Below are 21,734 nucleotides of genomic sequence, written 5' to 3'. Positions count from 1 at the left end.
GGACTTTTAGACCATTTCAAGCGTGGATTTTTTTAAAATATTATTTAAGGACTCTCAGACCATTAAACGTGAATATTTTAAAAATATTTTTTAAGGGCTCTCAGATCATTAAACGTGGATTTTATAAAAATATTTTTTCAAGGACTCTCAGACCATTAAACGTGGATTTTTTAAAAATATTTTTCCAAGGACTCTCAGACCATTAAACGTGGATTTTTTAAAAATATTTTTCCAAGGACTCTCAGACCATTAAACGTGGATTTTTTAAAAATATTTTTTTAAGGAGTTTTAGACCATTTCAAACGGGGATTTTTTAAAAATATTTTTTCAAGGACTTTTAGACCATTTCAAGCGTGGATTTTTTTAAAATATTATTTAAGGACTCTCAGACCATTAAACGTGAATTTTTTAAAAATATTTTTAAGAACTTTTAGACCAATTCAAACGTGGAAAAAATATTTTTTCAAGGACTTTTAGACCATTTCAAACGGGGATTTTTTAAAAATATTTTTTCAAGGACTTTTAGACCATTTCAAGCGTGGATTTTTTTAAAATATTATTTAAGGACTCTCAGACCATTAAACGTGAATTTTTTAAAAATATTTTTAAGAACTTTTAGACCATTTCAAACGTGGAAAAAATATTTTTTCAAGGACTTTTAGACCATTTCAAACCTGAATTTTTTAAAAAATATTTTTTTAAGGACTCTCAGACCATTAAACGTGGATTTTTTAAAAATATTTTTTTAAGGACTCTCAGACCATTAAACGTGGATTTTTTAAAAATATTTTTTCAAGGACTCTCAGACCATTAAACGTGGATTTTTTAAAAATATTTTTTCAAGGACTCTCAGACCATTAAACGTGGATTTTTTAAAAATATTTTTTAAGGACTCTAAGACCATTAAACGTGGATTTTTTAAAAATATTTTTTCAAGGACTCTCAGACCATTAAACGTGGATTTTTTAAAAATATTTTTTAAGGACTCTAAGACCAATTAACGTGGATTTTTTAAAAATATTTTTTCAAGGACTCTCAGACCATTAAACGTGGATTTTTTAAAAATATTTTTTAAGGACTCTAAGACCATTAAACCTGAATTTTTTAAAAATATTTTTTTTAAGGACTCTAAGACCATTAAACGTGGATTTTTTAAAAATATTTTTTTAAGGACTCTCAGACCATTGAACGTGGATTTTTTAAAAATATTTTTTCAAGGACTCTCAGACCATTAAACGTGGATTTTTTAAAAATATTGTTTTTAGGACTCTCAGACCATCAAACGTGGATTTTTTAATAATATTTTTTCAAGGACTCTCAGACCATTAATCGTGGATTTTTTAAAAATATTTTTTCAAGGACTCTCAGACCATTAAACGTGGATTTTTTAATAATATTTTTTCAAGGACTCTCAGACTATTAAACGTGGATTTTTTAAAAATATTTTTTTAAGGACTCTCAGAAATTTAAATGCGGATTTTTTGAAAATATTTTTTTAAGGACTCTCAGAAATTTAAATGCGGATTTTTTAAAAATATTTTTTAAGGACTCTCAGAAATTTAAATGCGGATTTTTTAAAAATATTTTTTTATGTTGTTGCAAAATGGTCAGGCTTTATCCGTTTATTGATGTTTTTATAAAAACAACGTTTGTTTATTGGTGGACAACGATTGTAATGTTTTTTTATGGAATCTCAGTCCATCAAAGTTGGATTTTTTAAAAATATTTTAAGGATATTTTCCAAGGACTCTTTGAGTATTTTAATCGGGGTTTTTAAAAATATTTTTCAAGGACTTTTTGATTATTTTAGTCGGATTTTTTAAGAATATTTTTAATGACTCTTTGAGTTTTTTAACGGATTTTTAAGGATATTTTTCAAGGATTCTGAGTATTTTAATCGATTTTTTAAGAACAATTTTCCATGCCCATTTTCTCTTTTAGAAATCCAACCCTGGCTTCAAAATATCCCTGATGTTAGAGGATGAAGATGTCATTGTTTTCAATCCGAACTTTTCTAAGTTTCAAAGTGAAATGGTACGCATCATCGAGTCCATAGTGCTGGCAGTGCAAAATCTCCCCCGAATTGAGAGTAAACTATATACAGATTTGAAAATCTCCGACAAGTTGATATTGACTCCAGCCATACCCGAATCCCTCATAGCTGAGACCCGAAATCGTATTTGTGCTTTGCTCGAGGAGGAACGTATTGGACCCGAGCTACGGCTACAAGATTTCGATGAATATATTGATTTGATGAATGGTCGCGATGCGGAAAGGGTATCGAAATTTATTCATGCCCAACCGGAATTTGAAGCCTTCTGCCAAATGGTCCATGAATATCGAGAGAAAGAGGATAAGATATCCCGTGATATATGGGGTGTTATACGTATGGGTTTGTATGAGTTTCATAGGGAGAAATTCATTGGAAATCTGGAAAGTTTTGGGCGGTATATGCAAGAACAGCTGCTCAACCATATGGTCAATGATCAGCAGAATAAAATCTCCAAATTGGGTAAGGAATATGAGGCCATTGCCAAAAAGGCATTGACCATACCAAAGGATACGGCGGAGTTAATGAGCCTTAAGGCCTATGTCATAAATACCGAAGAGAATGTGGTGCCCGAAATGGAACAGCGTTTGAGGGTGAATATGGGCCATATATTGTGGCTGATGGACCACACCCTGTATTCGCCGCTGCAGATTAAAAATAATTCTAATACCTTTCAATGGTATTTGAAATTGCCATCAATATTTGAGGATCATAGGGTCATAATTGCCGATAAGACCATTGAGTATCAGGAGCTTCTGAAGAAAAGAATTGATAGTTTTCGTAGGGAGTTGCAGACCTATTTTGATCAGGTCCAGACCTATGATGTATGGGGCGATATTAAGCAGCTGGCGAAATATAAACGAAAGGCCAATATTCTGGATAATCGTTTGGTCATGGCCATGGACACCATTGATCGTATCAATGAAGAGGAGACTTCGTATGGCTGGGATCTTTCCCAGTATTTCATACGTAAAAAGGCCCATGACCAGCTAAAGCCGTATAAGACTCTTTTTGATGCGGGTCAGGAATTTATGGATAAATACGATTTGTGGATGAATGCCCAAGTGGGGGCATTTGATCCGGATGAAATTGAAACGGAGGTGGCGAATATGTATCGTATTATTCAAAAGCTGGAGAAGCAGATGGGTGATCACCCGACCACCATGACATTGATAAAGGATGTAGGTTATACCTCGTAGTAATTTTTGAAATCTAAAATATTTTCTTAATTTGCAGATCAAAGAACAAATTGAGGCCTTCCGTGAGCATATGCCCATAATTTCCACCTTAGGTAATCCGGGCATGAAAACACGGCACTGGGAATTGGTCTCGGAGATAATTGGTTTCCCCATCAAGGTCTCGCCTGAATTGACGCTGGCCCGCATCATTGAATATAGCCTAGAGGATTATGTACCGAAATTTGAAACGATTTCCGAAAGTGCCACCAAAGAAAATAATTTGGAAAGAGCCATGGCAAAAATGGTCTCCGAGTGGGAGGATATATCGTTTTCGGTGTCGCCATATAGGTAAGGGGGGAAATGGGGGTTTCAAATTTAAATAACTATTTATACTTGAAATCTTTTGCAGAGATACTGGCACCTATAAACTATCCGCCATTGATGATATTCAAGTTCTGCTTGATGATCAAATTATCAAGACCCAGACAATGAAGAGTTCGCCGTATATCAAACCCTTCGAAAAGGATATATTGTAAGTAGCAATTTAAATTGAACATTTAAATTTAAGGGAATTCTGAAGAGGCTTCCCTTATATTCCCTGAGGTCTAGGGCAAAATACTCGCATTCGATAATGACAAAATTTCGTAAATGGGCCATGTTGAACCACTTCTTCGTATAGCTCCCACATAAAGAAACTTGGCGATATTCGGTATTTAGATGATATTAGCGACATTATTAACCGGAAATTTTTTTGTTTGAAGTTCCGAATCGGTATCCGACTATGACAATGTCTTCGTATAGCCCCCATATTACAATAAATATTGAAATTTAAGGGAATTCTGAAGAGGTTTTCTCGTATATTCCCTGAGGTCTAGGGCAAAATGCTCGCATTCGATAACGAAAAAATTTCGTAAATGGCCCATGTTGATCCACGTCTTCGTATAGCCTCCATATAAAGAAATTTGGCGATATTCGGTATTTAGCGACATTATTAACCGAATTCTTTCAAATGTCGTATTTGAAGTTCGGAATCGGTACCCGCCTATGACAATGTCTTCGTATAGCCTCCATATTACATTAAACATTGAAATTCAAGGGAATTCTGAAGAGGGTTTCTCATATATTCTCTGAGTTCTAGGGCCAAGTACTCGCATTCGATATCGAAAAATTTCGTAAATGGGCCATATTGACCCACTTCTTCGTATAGCTCCCATATAAAGAAACTTGGCGATATTCGGTCTTTAGATGATATTAGCGACACTATTAACCGGAATCATTTCAAATTTCGTATTTGAAGTGTGGAATTGGTACCCGGCTATGACAATGCCTTCGTATAGCTCCATATTACATTAAACATTAAAATTTAAGGGAATTCTGAAGAGGTTATCTCATATATTCCCTAAGTTCTAGGGCAAAATACTCGAATTCCATAAAGAAAATATTTCGTTAATGGGCCATGTTGATCCACTTCTTCCATATAAAGAAACTTGGCGATATTCGGTATTTAGACGATCTTAGCGACACTATTAACCGGAATTGTTTCAAATTTCGTATTTGAAGTTCAGAATCGGTACCCGTCTATGACAATGTCTTCGTATAGCCCCCATTTTACATTAAACATTAAAATTTAAGGGCATTCTGAAGAGGTTTTCTTATATATTCCCTGAGTTTTTGCGACATTATTAACCGGAATTGTTTAAATTTTCAGGAGGTGTCTAGTTATCAAGAAGATTATGGTTCTCTTTGTACTGTCCAGATTTTTAGATCTCATAATCTAGTTTGTATATGAGTTATATTTGCAATTGAAACAATTGGGCGCCAGGTTCCCTATCCTTGCTTCATTCCTTTCAATATTTGAAACAGTGACCTCAATTTTTCTGTTTGAGGTTAAGATATGGAGGTGGTTTTGGAAATGTGTACCATAATTGTGCGAAAAGTACAAAATAGTACTATTTTGGTATTGGATAATGTGAATAGAGGTGGAATTCTGAAATTTTGTATCGTGGCCACTGTTGGTGCCTAGGGTGGAGAGATGGAGGTGATTTTGAACCTGTGTAGAATAACCGTATGAAATAATGCTAATAAATTTTAATTTGGTCTTAGGAAAGAGCCGATGTTGGTATATAGTTTTGAGAGAAGCAGGTGGATATGGGAATGCGTACTAGGATTGTTCGAAAAGTACTAAATTGTACCCAATTTTCCGTTGAGTGAGTGGATAGGGCTCCAATTCTGAAATTTGATATTGAGGTCACAGTTGGTTTTTAGGATTTAGATATGGTAGGGGCCAATTTGATACCCTCGGCCCTCAGGCTAGAAGGGGTATATATCATTTGATACGGCAAAAACGTGCCTAGTCGAAATTACGGTTTTAAACCCTAGGTCCCTTTGGACCAAATTCATTTCAGGACATTTGGAGTCGATCTAGCGATGTCCGTCCGTCTGTCTGTCTGGCTGGTAAGCACGATATCTCCCGCCGATTTTATCCAAACTTGGTACATCGTAACATTATTGGCAAACTTAAATCGAGTTCGGGGATGGGCAATATCGGACCACTCCTTCTGGTACCTCCCACACAAAAAGTCAACATTTTCAAAGAAAATAATTTACTGCACAGAAAGAGAAAGGATAATCCGATTTTGATCCAACTTTGCAAATTCTAATATTTGCATCAGCGCTACGTCAGGTGCGAAAATGGATAAAATCGGTTCACTCCATCCAGTACCTCACCCACAAAGGGCCAAAATTTTGAATAATTACAACTCTTATAAAATGTGATGTAAGAGTCCGATTGTCTTCAAATTTCACACATCCCAATAATTTTATAAACCCAAGGTTTGGGGTTAAGATAGAATACATTGGTCCACTCCTTCTGGTATCTCCCCCACAAAAGGTCGGAATTTTCAAAAAAAAAAAAAATATATATATTTTCTGCACAGAAAAACAAGCAATAATCCGATTCGGCTCCAACATTGCAATAATATTTCCCTCAGTTCACCCTCACCCACAGAGGGCCACAATTTTCAATACTTTTATCTGTCATAACTTTCGAAACTTGCTATTTTTTTGACAACTTGCCATATCTAAATATTTTTCTCAACCAGAAACCTGAGATGAATATGGAATTTTTTATTTCCCATAAATTGGATATATACAGGGTGAGATAAAAAACTGTAACAAAGTCAAACGCCATAATTTTTAAATTTTATTGAATGAAAGCAAAAATGTCGGAAATAGCATCAAATTTTAGAATAAGTTTAGATTTGTTCGAATTGGCCACCTATGGCACGAATTATGGCCTTCTAACGGTCAATGAAACCGTCACTCGCTGCCCGAATGTTGCTCTGCGGTATTTTGGCCCATTTCCGGCGAAGCGCTTGCTTGAGGAGATCGACATTTTGGTACGTTAGTGCCAACCTTGCTTTCCAAAATACTCCAGACACAATAGTCCAACGGATTGGTATCCGGAGGTTTTGGTGGCCATTTTGCGCTGGAAATGAAGCGAGAAACCTCATCTTGTAACCATTCTTGGGTGGCGCGTGCTGAGTGCGATGGTGCTGAGTCCTGTTGGAATGTCCAAGGTCTGCGGCCAAAATGTTTGCGTGCCCAAGGCTTTAATACACCCTCCAGAATATTTTCGCGATTATATTCGGCATTTATTCTGATGCCACGGTCGATAAATACGAGCGGAGAGCGACCATCGGCTGTTATGGCGGCCCACACAATCACCATGGCCGGCGCTTGAGTTCTGGTTGCCAATGAAGGTGTACATTTTCAGCTGACCTCTTTGGCAAGTAAACATGACCATTTTGTTTGTTTACAAACTGCTAGACAACAAATGTTTTCTTATCGGAGACGTAGAAAACCAAATTCGGCAGTTCACCACCTTCGGCAAAGCAAAGCAACTCTTTTGAGTCTATTTTCTTTCTGTTGCGGTGTTAGTTCTTGCACTTTTTGGAATTTCAATGAATTTACCCCGAGCTCATTTTTCAATATTTGCCGATTGGAATATTGTGATATATTCAGCTCACGAGCCATTTTTCGGCCCCTGCGACGGGGTTTTCGATCAAGTCGCTTCTTTACTTTTCGAACCATTTCTGCTGATGTTGCTGTTTTCTTTCGTCCACTTCCTTGACGTCGGGCTACGCTACCAGTATCACGGTAACGGTAACGAGCGATGGATTTATTTACATTTAAATGCTGGGGTGCTCTAACGATGGCCCCTTGTGGTTTCCAGCCAAATATAAAGAAATCTCCCTAACACGCTTAAATTTCATCACGAATAACTTTTTTTCTGGAAAATTCTCACCAAAACGCTTTTTTTAGCTTATAAACAATATATTGACCTATCACTGAAATAATTTTAAAAGCAATCGGGCGAGTGACATAGACATGATAGCAGTCTGAAATTGGTTGCCATTTTTTTTATTTCACCCTGTAACCCCCATTACCAGGAAACTGAGATGAATATTGGATATAAATGTTCGATTTTCTTGTAATATTGCAGAGAGATTCTTATTAACTTATTTCTATATTATTCCGATAATTTCATCAGATTGACATTCCGTATAATTGGAAATGGATCCATAACCTATTTCACATGTTTTATTGAAATTTCTTCCAGGAAATGGGAAGCCAAGTTAATTCTTCTGCAAGACATATTAGATGACTGGTTGCGGGTTCAAGCTACATGGATGTATTTGGAGCCGATATTCTCAAGTCCCGATATTCAACAGCAAATGCCCGAAGAGGGTAGGCGTTTTAGTGCAGTGGATAAGGTAAGAAATAAAACAATTCCATCCTAATGAAAAAATCTCTTATATGCCTCCCAATTTCAGATCTGGAAAGAGCTAATGAAACAAGTCAATGCCGATTGTCGTGTAATGGCCGTGGTGGAAATCGATAAAATGTCCGAGAAACTGAAAAAGGCCTTCAACCTGCTGGAGATCATACAAAAAGGTCTCAATGCTTATTTGGAAAAGAAACGTTTGTATTTTCCACGTTTCTTCTTTTTGTCCAATGATGAGCTGTTGGAAATCCTTTCGGAAACTAAAGACCCTACGCGAGTTCAACCGCATCTTAAGAAATGTTTTGAGGGTATTGCTACTTTGAAATTTACCGAAGAATTGGAAGTTACGATAATGCGTTCATCCGAACGCGAGGAAGTGGAATTGGTGGACGTCATATCGACGGCAAAGGCTCGCGGCCAAGTGGAGAAATGGCTTTTGGAATTGGAGTTGTATATGAAGAAAAGTATTCACAAGAAAATGAGTGAGGCGTTTTATAGCTATCCGAATAGCGTTCGGCATGAATGGGTACTCATTTGGCCGGGTCAGTGTGTGCAGTCGATATCGCTGACCTATTGGACCCTGAATATAACGGAGTGTTTTTTGTCCGACGATCCGTGTGGAAATTTGGAAAAATATTTGGAAACAAATATAACGCAGGTGAGTGTGATGAGAGAGAGAGAGAAGGGGGAGAGAGGGAAACAGGCGGGGAAATTAGTATCGTCTTTGGGAATTGTACGTGTGTGGTTTCTTAGAAATATTTTTGGAAGTTACATCAAGCATGTAAATGTGGATATTTTCGAAGGATTATCAAGGATATAAACTTGTCTTTAGAGATATTTCTGGAAGAGCTATAAACGTGGATATCTTGGGAGGATTATTAAGGATGAAAACGTGAATTCCTAAGGATATTTTTAAAGTGAACATCGGGGTTACAGGCATGGATTTTTGTAGGACTATTAACGACATAAATATATATTTTTCAAGGATATTTTTGAAGGAACTATTTAGGCTAAATATGTGAATTGCTTGGAAATACTATCAAGGATGTCAATGTGAATTATGAAGGGTATTTTTTGGAGGATCATCAACGCAACAAACGAGGATTTTTAAGAATTTATTTGAAAGGACCATCAAGGCTGGAAACATGTATTTATATTATAATTTTTCAAGGACTAACAGATTTTCGACTTAGTATCTTAGGAATGCAGACGTGCTTGTATTGTATATATTTTTGGAATGATTTCAAAGGATACAACGCGAACTTTTTTAATGGATATTTTTGAAGGACGATAAAGGCTTCAATCGTGTATTCTTTCAAAAAACTACCAAGACTTCAAATTTGGGTTTTTGGAAGGACCTTTAAGGATACAAACTTTCAAGGAGCCAAACTATTAGGGAATCAAACGTGGTTTTTTAATGAATACTTTTTGAGGGACTCTGAAAAAAACAAATGCAGCTCTTTTATGAATATTTTTGGAACGACTCTGAAGGGTACGAACATTGTTTTTTAAGAATACTTTTGGAGGGATTTTCAGGGATACTAACGTGGATTTTTAAAGAATTTTTTTGGAAGGATAGAGTATTTTTAAAGAATATTACTAGCAACGATAGAAACGCTTAGTTATGTAGAATATTTTTGGAAGGACAGCCATGGTGAATTGTTATTGTTATCGGAAGGACTCTGAAGAATATAGTCATGGATTTTTATGAATGTTTTTGGAAATACTCTAAAAGATATAAATTTGATTTTTTTATGAAAATTTTTGGAAGGTTTTTATGAAAATATTCAAAAGGTTTCAGGAGGGTACAAACGTAGATTTCTAAGAATATTTTTGGAAGGACTCTAAAGGATATAATGGTGATTTTTTTAGAAAGACTCTGAAGGATATAATCGAGAATTTTTTATGAATATTTTTGGGAAGGACTGTGGAGTATACAAACGTAGATTTTTGAGAATATTTTCGGAAGGATTCTGAAGCATATAAACATAACTTTTTTGTGAATATTTTTGGAAGATTTCTGAATGATATTAACGTAGATTTTTAAGGATTCTGAAGGATATAAACGTGAATTTATTTCATAAATTATGTACAAGTTTCTGAAGACTGCAAACGTCGGTTTTCAAGAATATTTTTGGAAGGATTCTAAAGGATATCAATTTGGTTTTTAATAATATTTTTGGAAGGACGCTGAAGGATATAAATGTGCTTTTTTATGAATAGTTATAGAAGGACTCTGAAGGATATAAACGCGCATTTTTATGAATATTTTTAGAAGGACTTTGAAGGATATAAAGCTGAATTTTTTATGAATATTTTTGGAAGCTTTCTGAAGGACACAAACGTAGATTTTTAAGAATATTTTTGGAAAGACTCTGAAGGGTATAAAAGTGGATTTTTCTATGAATATTTTTGGAAGGACTCTGAAGGACAAAAACGCGATTTTAAAAAATATTTTTGGAAAGACTTCAAAGAATATAATCGTGAGTTTTAAAAGACTTCCAATTTTTTCAAGAATGTTTTTTTATATAGTTTTCAAGGCTTCAATCTTGGATATGAGGAGGACTCTTAAGGCTTTAAAGGTGGAAATTTTGGATGGGCTTTGGATTTTTTTATGAATATTTTTCGAAGGAGTATCAAGGACACAAACGTTGATTTTTCAATATCAGAAGAACGTTGACTTTTTCAGATTATATTTGGAAGTATTATATAATAAACGTGGTTTTTGAAGGATATTTTTGGAAGGACGCAAGGCTTTCAACGTGTGTTTTTTGAGATCATTTTTGGAGGGCGATACAAATGTGAAATTTTGAAAAATGTTTTGGAAGAACTCTCAGCGATAAAATTTTTTTAAGAACATTTAGACTATTAAACTTGGAATTTTTTCAAGAATATTTAGAATATTTTTCAAGGGCATTCAGGACAATTAACAGAAATTTTTTCCAGGAATATTTTCAAGGTCTTTCAGGCCAATAAAGATGATGTTTTTAGAATATTTTCAAGCACACTCAGGCTAACGCGCAAGAATTAGTTTAGAATCTGTTCAAGGACATATTTCAAGAATATTTTCCAGGACTTTTCCGGCAATAAAAGAAGATGTTTAAAATTATTATTCAAGGGAATTTTTAAAGAACTTTAAGGCCGATAAGGTTATGTTATTTTGAAATACAGATTTTTTTTTAGATTTTCTCAAGGAAATTTTTTAATTTTCATATTTTCAAAATCCCCCTATAAACGGGGATTTTTAAGAAAGGACATTTTCCAAGAATATTTTCAAGGACATTCAGGCAAACATGATTAACTTTTGGGATATTTTTAAGGACATTTTTTAAAAATATTTTTCAAAGACTTTCAGGTAAAAAAAGTTTTGTTTTTAATATTTTCAAGGACATTTTTTAAAAATAATTTTCAAGGTCTTTCAGGCCAATAAAAGATAATTTTTAAAAAATAATTTTCAAGGGTTTTAGGACAATAAACGTGGATTTTTAAATGATTTTGCAAGGATTTTTAGGCCAATCAACGTGGATTTTTTAAAATATTATTTTTAAGGAGTTTCAAAATCCTGTTTTTAAATACTTTTTAAGGACTTTCAGACCCAAAATGACGATTTTCTTAAGGACTTCAGACCAAAATCTGAGTTTTTCTATAAATAATTCTCAAGTCGCCTTCGCTTCTTTTTTCAGATCAATCGCATCGTGGACTTGGTACGCGGTGATTTGAGTGCCCAGAATCGCATTACATTGGGAGCCTTGGTGGTGTTGGATGTACATGCCCGTGATGTCTTGGCCGAGATTGTGGAGAAGAAAGTATCCGAACTCAATGATTTTCAGTGGTTGTGTCAGGTGAGAACTTTCCCCTAAAAGAACTTTGCATTTTCGAACCCATCTAATATCATGTCACACAGCTTCGTTACTATTGGGAGGACAACAATTTGGATACCCGCATGATCAATTGCTCTCTAAAATATGGCTATGAATATTTGGGAAATACCACCCGGTTGGTGGTAACCCCTCTAACAGATCGTTGTTATCGCACCCTCTTCAGTGCCTTACATTTACATTTGGGTGGTGCCCCTGAAGGACCTGCGGGTACGGGTAAAACAGAGACCACCAAAGATTTGGCCAAAGCTGTGGCCAAACAATGTGTTGTGTTCAATTGTTCCGATGGTCTGGATTATATCGGTTTGGGGAAATTCTTCAAGGGTTTAGCTTCGTGCGGAGCCTGGTCATGTTTTGATGAATTCAATCGCATTGATTTGGAGGTGCTATCAGTGGTGGCTCAACAAATTTTGACCATACAAAGGGGTATTAATTCCGGTAGTCCAACACTGGTGTTTGAGGGTACCACATTGACATTGGATCCCACGTGTGCGGTGTTTATTACCATGAATCCTGGCTATGCGGGGCGATCGGAATTGCCGGATAATTTGAAGGTGAGTAGAGGACAATTTTCTTTTTAATGGAAATTAAGAAATTAAATCTCCTTTCTAGGCCCTCTTCCGCTCTGTGGCCATGATGGTGCCTGACTATGCCTTGATTTCGGAAATTGAGTTATATTCCTATGGCTTCCTGACAGCCAAACCTTTATCTGTCAAAATCGTGGCCACCTATCGTTTGTGTTCCGAACAGCTCAGCACCCAATGTCATTACGATTATGGCATGCGAGCTGTGAAGTCAGTCCTCAAGGCAGCTGGGGCCTTGAAATTACGTTATCGCGATGAAAATGAAGATATCCTGGTGTTGCGTTCAATTAAGGATGTAAATTTACCGAAATTCCTGAACCAAGATGTCCCCCTGTTCCAGGGAATAACATCGGATCTGTTTCCTGGTACTGTCCTACCCGAAGCCGACTATGTCATCTTCAACGAATGCTGTCGTGAGGCTTGCGAGAGAAATAATAAGCAATGCACCGATTTCTTTTTGGAGAAGGTCCAACAGTTGTATGAGATGATTGTTGTACGACATGGTTTGATGTTGGTCGGACTGCCGTTCGGTGGCAAGACAACGTGTTATAGGATTTTGGCTGAAACACTGGAGAATATGGAGAAGAGGGTGAGTGTAGAGGGGATTTATGGCCTTGAGAAGAGTTGTATCTACGGCATTTAAAAATGTTTCTACACCATTAAAACTATGTAGAAAGTGTATCTATGCCAAGACAGCGACATAAAATGTGTATCTGCTCTATAGAAATGGTATAGGTCATGTATCTACGTCAGTAAGATCATTTTCAAAATGTATCTACGTCCATAAATTCAATAGATAGTGTATCTGCGAGATTTGAAAAGTGTATCTACGCCATGACAGTGACGTAACATAAGTATCTACGCTATTTAAATGGTAAAGGTAATGTATCTACGTCCTTAAAATGGAGTAGATATTGTATCTAGGTTAATGAATAGTGCAGCTAATGTATCTACGTTATTGGAAATTTTGTTCTACGTCCTTAAAATGCCATAGAAGTTGTATCTACGTCATTTGATAATGTATCTGCGCCATGACAGTGGCATAAAATATGTATCTACGCTATGGAAATGGTATAGGAAATGTATCTACGCCATCGAAATTGTATAGGAAATGTATCTATGTCATTAAAATTATTTTCAAAATGTATCTGCGCCCATACAATGGTGTAGATAATGTATCTACGCCGTTAGAATGGTGTAGATAGTGTATCTACGCCATTAAAATGGAGTATATAGTGTATCTACGCCATGAAAGTAACATGAAATATGTATCTACTCTTATGAAATTGTGTAGATAACGTATCTACATTATTAAAATAAAATTAAAATGCATCTACGTTATTTTAATAGTGTTAAAAATGTATCTACGTAATCAAGCTGATATATTTGGTGCATTAACGTCATTCAAATGGTGTAGATATTGTATCTACTCTATTAAAATGAAATGGCGTATATAAAGTATCTACGTTATTAAAACTATATTGAAAATGTATCTATGTCATTAAACTGGCATTGAAGGTGTATCTACGCCATTAAATAATGTATCTACATCCTTTAAACGGTATATATAGTGTATCTACGCTATAAAAATGTCCGAAAGTATGTATCTACGCTACTTTGAGGTGTAGATAATTTATCTATGTTATTGAATTGGCGGTTAAAATGTATCTACGTCATTAAGCTGGCATAGATGGCGTATCTAAGTCATTGTATAATGTATGAAAATGTTGTAGATGATGTACTAACATGATGTACAAAATGTATCTGCGCCGCTGAACTGCTATAAGAAAATAAATCTATGTTATATAAATATTGCATACGTCATTTAAATGTGGTAGATAATGTATCTACGTTATTGAAATAGCTTACTTAGGGTATCTACGTCATACTGAAAGTATCTACGTCGTTAAAATGACAAATTTTATGTATCTACGTTGCGTAGATACTCTGCAAAATGCACCTTTCCTATGTAGTTTCCTTGTGAATATTCCTACGATTTTTATTTGACGAAGAAAATATATCCATGCCATTAGGATAATGTATATTTGTCATTTAGATGCCATATATAAAATGAGATGTTGTAGATAAAATGTTTTTTCCCTTAGTGCCATACCTCCTAATCCAATCCCCTCCTTTCTTACAGAACGCCGGTGAAAATCGTGCCATCTACACCATCATCAACCCCAAGGCCATTACCATGGGTCAGCTGTACGGGCAATTCGATGCCGTTTCCCACGAATGGAGTGATGGTGTGCTGGCGGTGAGTTATCGGCAATTTGCCGTTTCAGAGACACCGGATCGCAAGTGGCTAATATTTGATGGTCCAGTCGATGCCATATGGATTGAAAATATGAATACCGTGCTGGATGATAACAAGAAGTTGTGTCTGATGTCGGGAGAAATTATACAATTGTCGCCGACGACAAATCTTATATTTGAACCCATGGATTTGGAGGTGGCCTCACCGGCCACAGTGTCACGTTGTGGTATGATTTATATGGAGCCGGCATCTTTGGGTTGGGAACCTTTGGTGACTTCGTGGAAAAATCGTTTGCCCGCCAGTTTTCATGCCGTGGCCAAGCAATTGGTGACGGCGTTGATAAAGCGATTCTGTCCCATATTGTTGTATATTGTGAGGAAGGCTTCACTGTTTGAGATTGCTCCCACATCGGACGCCAATCTCATGGTGGCCTTGATGAATTTGTTCGACTGCTTCCTGGATGATTTTAAGGATGAAAAATATGTACAAAATATCAGTGATTTGGATATGAGGGCTCAGATAGAGGGTGTGTTTTTATTTTCCTGTATCTGGTCCATTGGAGCATCACTGGATTCGAATAGCCGAGAGAAATTTAATTTAGTTTTCCGTGGCCTCATGGAAAAGAATTTCCCCGAGAATTTGTATGAGTCCTTTGGCATACCGGAGGAGTTGTATGTTCCCGCCTTGCCGAAGCCTTTTATTTTTCCCATACCCAAACAGGGTTCGGTGTTTGATTATCGCTTCATAAAGGAAGGTAAGGGTAAGTGGAAACCATGGCAGGATGATGTGGCAGCAGCGCCGGCCATAAGTCGTGACATACCGGTAAATCAAATTATCATTGTGACCAATGAGAATGTGAGAAGTACTGCCGTGCTGGATTTACTGGTCAGGCATGGAAAACCGGTGTTGTTTGTGGGTCCCACGGGAACGGGAAAGAGTTGTTATATCATCGATTATATGTTGAAGAAAATGGATTTGATGACCTACAAGCCATTGCTGATCAATTTCTCGGCCCAGACTTCGGCCAATCAGACCCAGGATATAATCATGTCCAAGTTGGATAAGAGACGTAAAGGTGTCTATGGGCCTCCGCTGAACAAGCGCTTTGTCATTTTTGTCGATGATGTGTCGATGCCTTTGAAAGAGAATTATGGCGCCCAACCTGCAATTGAGTTGCTGCGAATGATGATGGATCACTGGATGTGGTATGATAGGAAAGCGATAGTACCTTTAAAATTGATCGACATACAAATGATTTGTGCCATGGGTCCGCCATCAACGGGAAATACAATTACACCACGCTTCCAGCGGCATTTCAATGTGGTGGCCATTGATGAGTTCAATGATGATATTTTGAAGACGATTTTCAGTAAAATAATTCTATGGCATTTGGATACAAGGTAGAGGTCCTAACTTTTTTTGGAAATTGAAATATTAAATAATTTTTTTTTTGCAGAGGCTTCTCCAAAGAATTCGATCCCTGTATTGAGGAGATTGTCAATGCCACCTTGACAATTTACAACAAGGCCAAAATGAATCTGCTGCCCACGCCAGCCAAGTCCCATTATCTCTTCAATTTGCGTGACTTTTCTCGCGTCATCCAAGGTGTTTTACTTTCGGTACCCGAAGCCACGGAAGATCTGAACTCCATGCGCCGCCTCTGGGTCCATGAAGTTTTTCGGGTCTATGGCGATCGCCTGGTTGAAGATTCGGATCGCAGCTGGCTTTTCAATGCCCTCTGTGAACAAATGCGTTCCAGTTTTGCCATTGAACCCGAAGAACTTTTCGAACGATTCGTCCAGAAGGGAGAAAAGCTAAGCGAAGCCGATTTTCGTAATTTGATATTTTGTGATTTTACCAATCCCAAGGCTGATACGAAAAACTACATCGAAGTACAGGATTTGGAGGAGCTACGCAATGTCGTCGAATCTTACCTGGTGGAATACAACAACATGTCCAAGAAACCCATGAATTTGGTATTGTTCCGCTTTGCCGTGGAACATTTATCGAGAATCTGTCGCATTATAAAGCAGCCACGTAGTCATGCTCTACTGATCGGTGTCGGTGGCTCCGGACGTCAGAGCTTAACTCGTCTGGCTTCGCATATATGTGACTATGAATTATTTCAAGTGGAAATATCTCGATCATATGGACCAAATGAATGGCATGAGGATATCAAGGGTATCTTGCGTAAGATCAGTTCGTCGGAAATGCATGGGGTGTTCTTGTTCACAGATGTGCAGGTAAGGTATCAAGGAAGGTTAAAAGTAATCTTGAATCAAAAATTCTTTAAAAATCCAAGTTTCTTGATCAGATGGTCCTTTGGAAAAATTCTTTAAAAAATCCACGTTTATAGCCTTGATGGTCCTTTGGAAAAATTCTTTAAAAAATCCACGTTTATAGCCTTGATGGTCCTTTGGAAAAATTCTTTAAAAAATCCACGTTTATAGCCTTGATGGTCCTTTGGAAAAATTCTTTAAAAAATCCACGTTTATAGCCTTGATGGTCCTTTGGAAAAATTCTTTAAAAAATCCACGTTTATAGCCTTGATGGTCCTTTGGAAAAATTCTTTAAAAAATCCACGTTTATAGCCTTGATGGTCCTTTGGAAAAATTCTTTAAAAAATCCACGTTTATAGCCTTGATGGTCCTTTGGAAAAATTCTTTCAAAAAAAACCACGTTTATAGCCTTGATGGTCCTTTTGAAAAATTCTTTAAAAAATCCACGTTTATAGCCTTGATGGTCCTTTTGAAAAATTCTTTAAAAAATCCATGTTTATAGCCTTGATGGTCCTTTTGAAAAATTCTTTAAAAAATCCACGTTTATAGCCTTGATGGTCCTTTTGAAAAATTCTTTAAAAAATCCATGTTTATAGCCTTGATGGTCCTTTTGAAAAATTCTTTAAAAAATCCACGTTTATAGCCTTGATGGTTCTTTTGAAAAATTCTTTAAAAAATCCACGTTTATAGCCTTGATGGTCCTTTTGAAAAATTCTTTAAAAAATCCACGTTTATAGCCTTGATGGTCCTTTTGAAAAATTCTTTAAAAAATCCACGTTTATAGCCTTGATGGTCCTTTTGAAAAATTCTTTAAAAAATCCACGTTTACAGCCTTGATGGTTCTTTTGAAAAATTCTTTAAAAAATCCACGTTTATAGCCTTGATGGTTCTTTTGAAAAATTCTTTAAAAAATCCACGTTTATAGCCTTGATGGTCCTTTTGAAAAATTCTTTAAAAAATCCACGTTTATAGCCTTGATGGTTCTTTTGAAAAATTCTTTAAAAAGTCCACGTTTATAGCCTTGATGGTCCTTTTGAAAAATTCTTAAAAAAAATCCACGTTTATAGCCTTGATGGTCCTTTAGAAAAATTCTTTAAAAAATCTACGTTTATAGCCTTGATGGTCCTTTGGAAAAATTCTTAAAAAAATCCACGTTTATAGCCTTGATGTTCCTTTGGAAAAAATCTTAAAAAAATCACGTTTATAGCCTTGATGGTCCTTTGGAAAAATTCTTTAAAAAATCATAGCTTTCGGAGATTTTTGTTTGGGAGAAAGCCCAACTGTCCTTTAGTTATCCTTGACTCCTTGAATAACCCAATTTATTTACCTCAGATCAAAGATGAATCCTTTTTGGAAGATATAAACAATTTATTGAATTCTGGTGAAGTTCCAAATCTGTTTAGCAATGAGGAGAAAATGGAGGTGGTGGAGAAAATGGCCCAGATTGACAAGCAACGTGACAAGGCTGTGCAAACCGATGGCAGTCCCGTGGCCCTGTTTAATTTCTTTGTCACGGTATGTTCCCGAACACCAAATGAGTTTTCATTCTCTACAAATTTTTGACAATCCTTTAGACCTGTAAGGATCAGCTGCATGTGGTCCTTGCCATGTCGCCTATTGGTGAGGCTTTGCGTATAAGGATACGAAAGTTCCCCTCCATTGTGAATTGCTGTACCATTGATTGGTTCCAGGCGTGGCCAGAGGATGCATTGCTGGCAGTGTCGACCCGCTTCTTGGCCCAGGAGGATCTAACCGATTTGGAAAGGCGGGCAGCCATAGATATGTGCATGGAATTCCATACATCTACCCAGGCCTTATCGGAGGCCTTCTATTTGAGACTGAAACGTCATAACTATGTGACCCCCACCTCATATTTGGAATTGATACAGACTTTTAAGACATTGCTGAACAAGAAGAGGGCGTAAGGGCAGGTTAATCTAATCAAAGAAAAAGGATAATAATTTTCGTTTTTTATAGGTCCGTCATGCTCAACAAAAATCGCTATCTAACCGGCATATCCCAACTGGACATCGCCGCCCAACAGGTGGGTGTTATGCAGGAGCAGCTGGAGGCCTTGGAGCCAAAAATCAAAGCAGCTGCCGAAACGGTGGCCATACAAGTTGCCAAAGTCACAGAGGATAGTAAAGCTGCCGAGGAGCAACGTGAAATTGTCAAGCGTGACGAAGCAATGGCTGCGGAGCAAGCCCAATTGGCCCAGGCCATTAAGGATGAATGTGATGCTAAGTTGGGTGAAGCTTTACCCATACTTAATGAGGCCATGGCTGCCTTGAATACCTTAACAACAGCTGATATTGCCGTCGTCAAGACCATGAAAAGTCCTCCGGTGGGAGTGCGTATTGTCATGGAAGCTGTTTGCATTTTGAAGGAGGTTAAACCGGAACGTATTGCCAATCCCAGTGGTGTGGGCATGATTGAAGACTATTGGGGTCCCTCGAAGAAGGTTTTGAGCGATATTAAATTTCTGGATAGTTTATTGAATTTCGACAAGGATAATATACCACCGGCTGTGATAAAGAAGCTGCAGGAGAGAGTCTTGACGAATGAGGCTTTTGATCCGGAGAAAATTAAAACGGCGTCTACAGCCTGTGAGGGTCTGTGTAAATGGGTTATTGCCTTGACCAAATATGATGTGGTGGCCAAGATTGTGGCGCCCAAGAAAATTGCCCTGGCCGAGGCGGAAGCTACCTATAATGTAAGTTTGTGATGGGAAACTACTATTAAATTATACTTAGGTGAATGTCCTATGGAGACCAAAATCATAAACAATCATGTCATATTTCATCATAGTCAATTGAATTGTATGAATTGAATGAATTGATTGAATTGATTAATTTGTTTCAATTGATTGAATTGATTAAATTGTTTGATTAAATTTAAAACCTTAAATTTTCCTTTTACAGGCAGCCCAAAAAACACTGAACGAGAAACTGGCCCAACTAGCTCGAGTCGAGGCGAACTTGGCAGCTATTCAAAAGGTTTTGGACAAACAAATGAAGGAATATGGGTGAGTCGAAAATTGAAACCCAAGAAAAAAGAACTTCTATGGAATAACGAAAGGCATTCGGTATACAATTCCGACAAGAACTATGGAAGGTTTTTAAGAAATGAAACTCCCAAAGCTCTTCAACAGTTCTAAAAGAGATACCTAGAGGTAGAACTTTTCCAGGACATCCAGAAAGACTTCTGGCTTCCGACGGTCCGACAAGAACTATGGAAGGTCTTTTAGAAATAAAACCCCTACATTTTTTCCATAAAATCAAACTCTTTACAAGTTCTAAAAGATATACCTAGAGGTACACATTTTCCAATATCTCCAGAGGTTCTTCTATGTTTGGAAAATCCGAAAAAGAGTCATATCTTCACTCGGTCTGCAGAAGCTCTTCTAAGTACCGAAAACCTCCAAAAGCTCTTCCTTGTATGTAAAAATTTTTCTTTGTATAAAAACCTACAGAAGGCCCTACCGAATTACTTCTCAAGGACTTCTAAGTATAAAAGACTCCGAGGAGATTTTTCTAGGCTTATTATATCTTTAAGAGCTTTATGTGTAACTTTTTTATGTATAAATGACTTATAGAAGATCTTCATGGTGTAGATTACCTCCAAAACCGTTTCCATGTACATAAGATCTATAAAAGCTCTATTATGTATATAATACTTCTGTCGTCAAATACATGCAAAAGCTGGTCTACGTATGGAAAGTGTCCTCTGCAAAAGCTCGTCTGTGTATAGAAAGTGTCCTCTGTGTATAAAAGACCTACAAAAGGTTTTCACAACATAGAATTACTTCTCAAAGACTTCTAAGTATAACAGACCCCCAGGAGCTTTTTCTGAGCTTAGAATACCCCTGAGAGCTCTTTGTGTGAAATACCTCCAAAAGCTTTTTTTAATATATAAAAGATCTTATAGGGGGATCTTACAGGTGTAGAATATATCCAAAAGTTTTTCTATGCTCTCTTTTAGGTTTGGAGAACCTCCAGAAGTTTTTCTACGTTTAGAAGATTTCCAAAAGATCTTCCATGTATAGACGACCTCTTCGATGCATGGAAGGCCTCTGGAAACTGGAAACGTATATCAATAGAAAAAATCTAGAAGCCAATTTTATAAATAGAAAAACCACCATAAGCACTTGCATGAATAGTAGACATTCAAAAGATCTCTAGAAACTCTTCCATGAATAGAAGACCTCTAGAAGATTTCCAAAAGATCTCCCATGTATAGGCGACCTCTTCGATGTATAGAAGACGTCAGGAAGCTATTTATGAACCAACAAAACCTTCATTACCTCTTCCATGAATATTATATCTTTAGAAGATGACCAGTAGTTTTTTTCATGAATAGAATACCTTTAGAGGCTCTTTTATGAATAGAAGACTTCTATGGATAAAATACCTCCAGAACTCTTCTACAAAAATAATGTCTATAGAAACTTTTGTATAAAGCTCCAGTAGTTCTTGTATGAATAAAAGACCTCTATAAGCTTTTCTGTAAAAAGAAGACCTTTAGGAACTTTTCTATAAATAAAAGTCCTCCAGAAGCTCTTCTTTAAAAAGAAGACCTTCAAAAGTTCCCCTATGAAAAATTCTTTCGAGCTCTCTGTGGATAGAAGACCTCCAGAAGCTCTTCTATAAAAAGAATGCCATCAGAAACTTTTGTATAAAGCTCCAGTAGCTCTTCTATAAATAAAAGACCTCCATAAGC

The 21,734-nt window shown here is 36.6% G+C and overlaps 1 protein-coding gene across 1 annotated transcript in view; it reads left to right on the top strand.

The window, feature by feature from the left end:
* The window catches only part of LOC101897091 (dynein axonemal heavy chain 7), a 102,226-nt gene that overhangs the window by 8,429 nt on the left and 72,063 nt on the right, over positions 1-21,734 (top strand). The window contains exons 7-20 of the mRNA XM_059123932.1: positions 1,942-3,231; positions 3,287-3,576; positions 3,638-3,760; positions 7,850-8,003; positions 8,064-8,672; positions 11,698-11,856; positions 11,919-12,446; positions 12,505-13,065; positions 14,620-16,136; positions 16,193-16,979; positions 18,348-18,530; positions 18,590-18,936; positions 18,993-19,728; positions 19,937-20,040. Coding sequence (XP_058979915.1) covers positions 1,942-3,231; positions 3,287-3,576; positions 3,638-3,760; positions 7,850-8,003; positions 8,064-8,672; positions 11,698-11,856; positions 11,919-12,446; positions 12,505-13,065; positions 14,620-16,136; positions 16,193-16,979; positions 18,348-18,530; positions 18,590-18,936; positions 18,993-19,728; positions 19,937-20,040 — 7,388 coding nt within the window. The remainder of the gene's footprint in view (positions 1-1,941; positions 3,232-3,286; positions 3,577-3,637; positions 3,761-7,849; positions 8,004-8,063; positions 8,673-11,697; positions 11,857-11,918; positions 12,447-12,504; positions 13,066-14,619; positions 16,137-16,192; positions 16,980-18,347; positions 18,531-18,589; positions 18,937-18,992; positions 19,729-19,936; positions 20,041-21,734) is intronic.

The sequence above is a fragment of the Musca domestica genome, unplaced genomic scaffold, assembly GCF_030504385.1.
Source record: "Musca domestica strain aabys unplaced genomic scaffold, Musca_domestica.polishedcontigs.V.1.1 26, whole genome shotgun sequence".
Taxonomy (NCBI): Eukaryota; Metazoa; Arthropoda; class Insecta; order Diptera; family Muscidae; genus Musca; species Musca domestica.
This window is presented reverse-complemented; position numbering and strand designations above follow the sequence as displayed.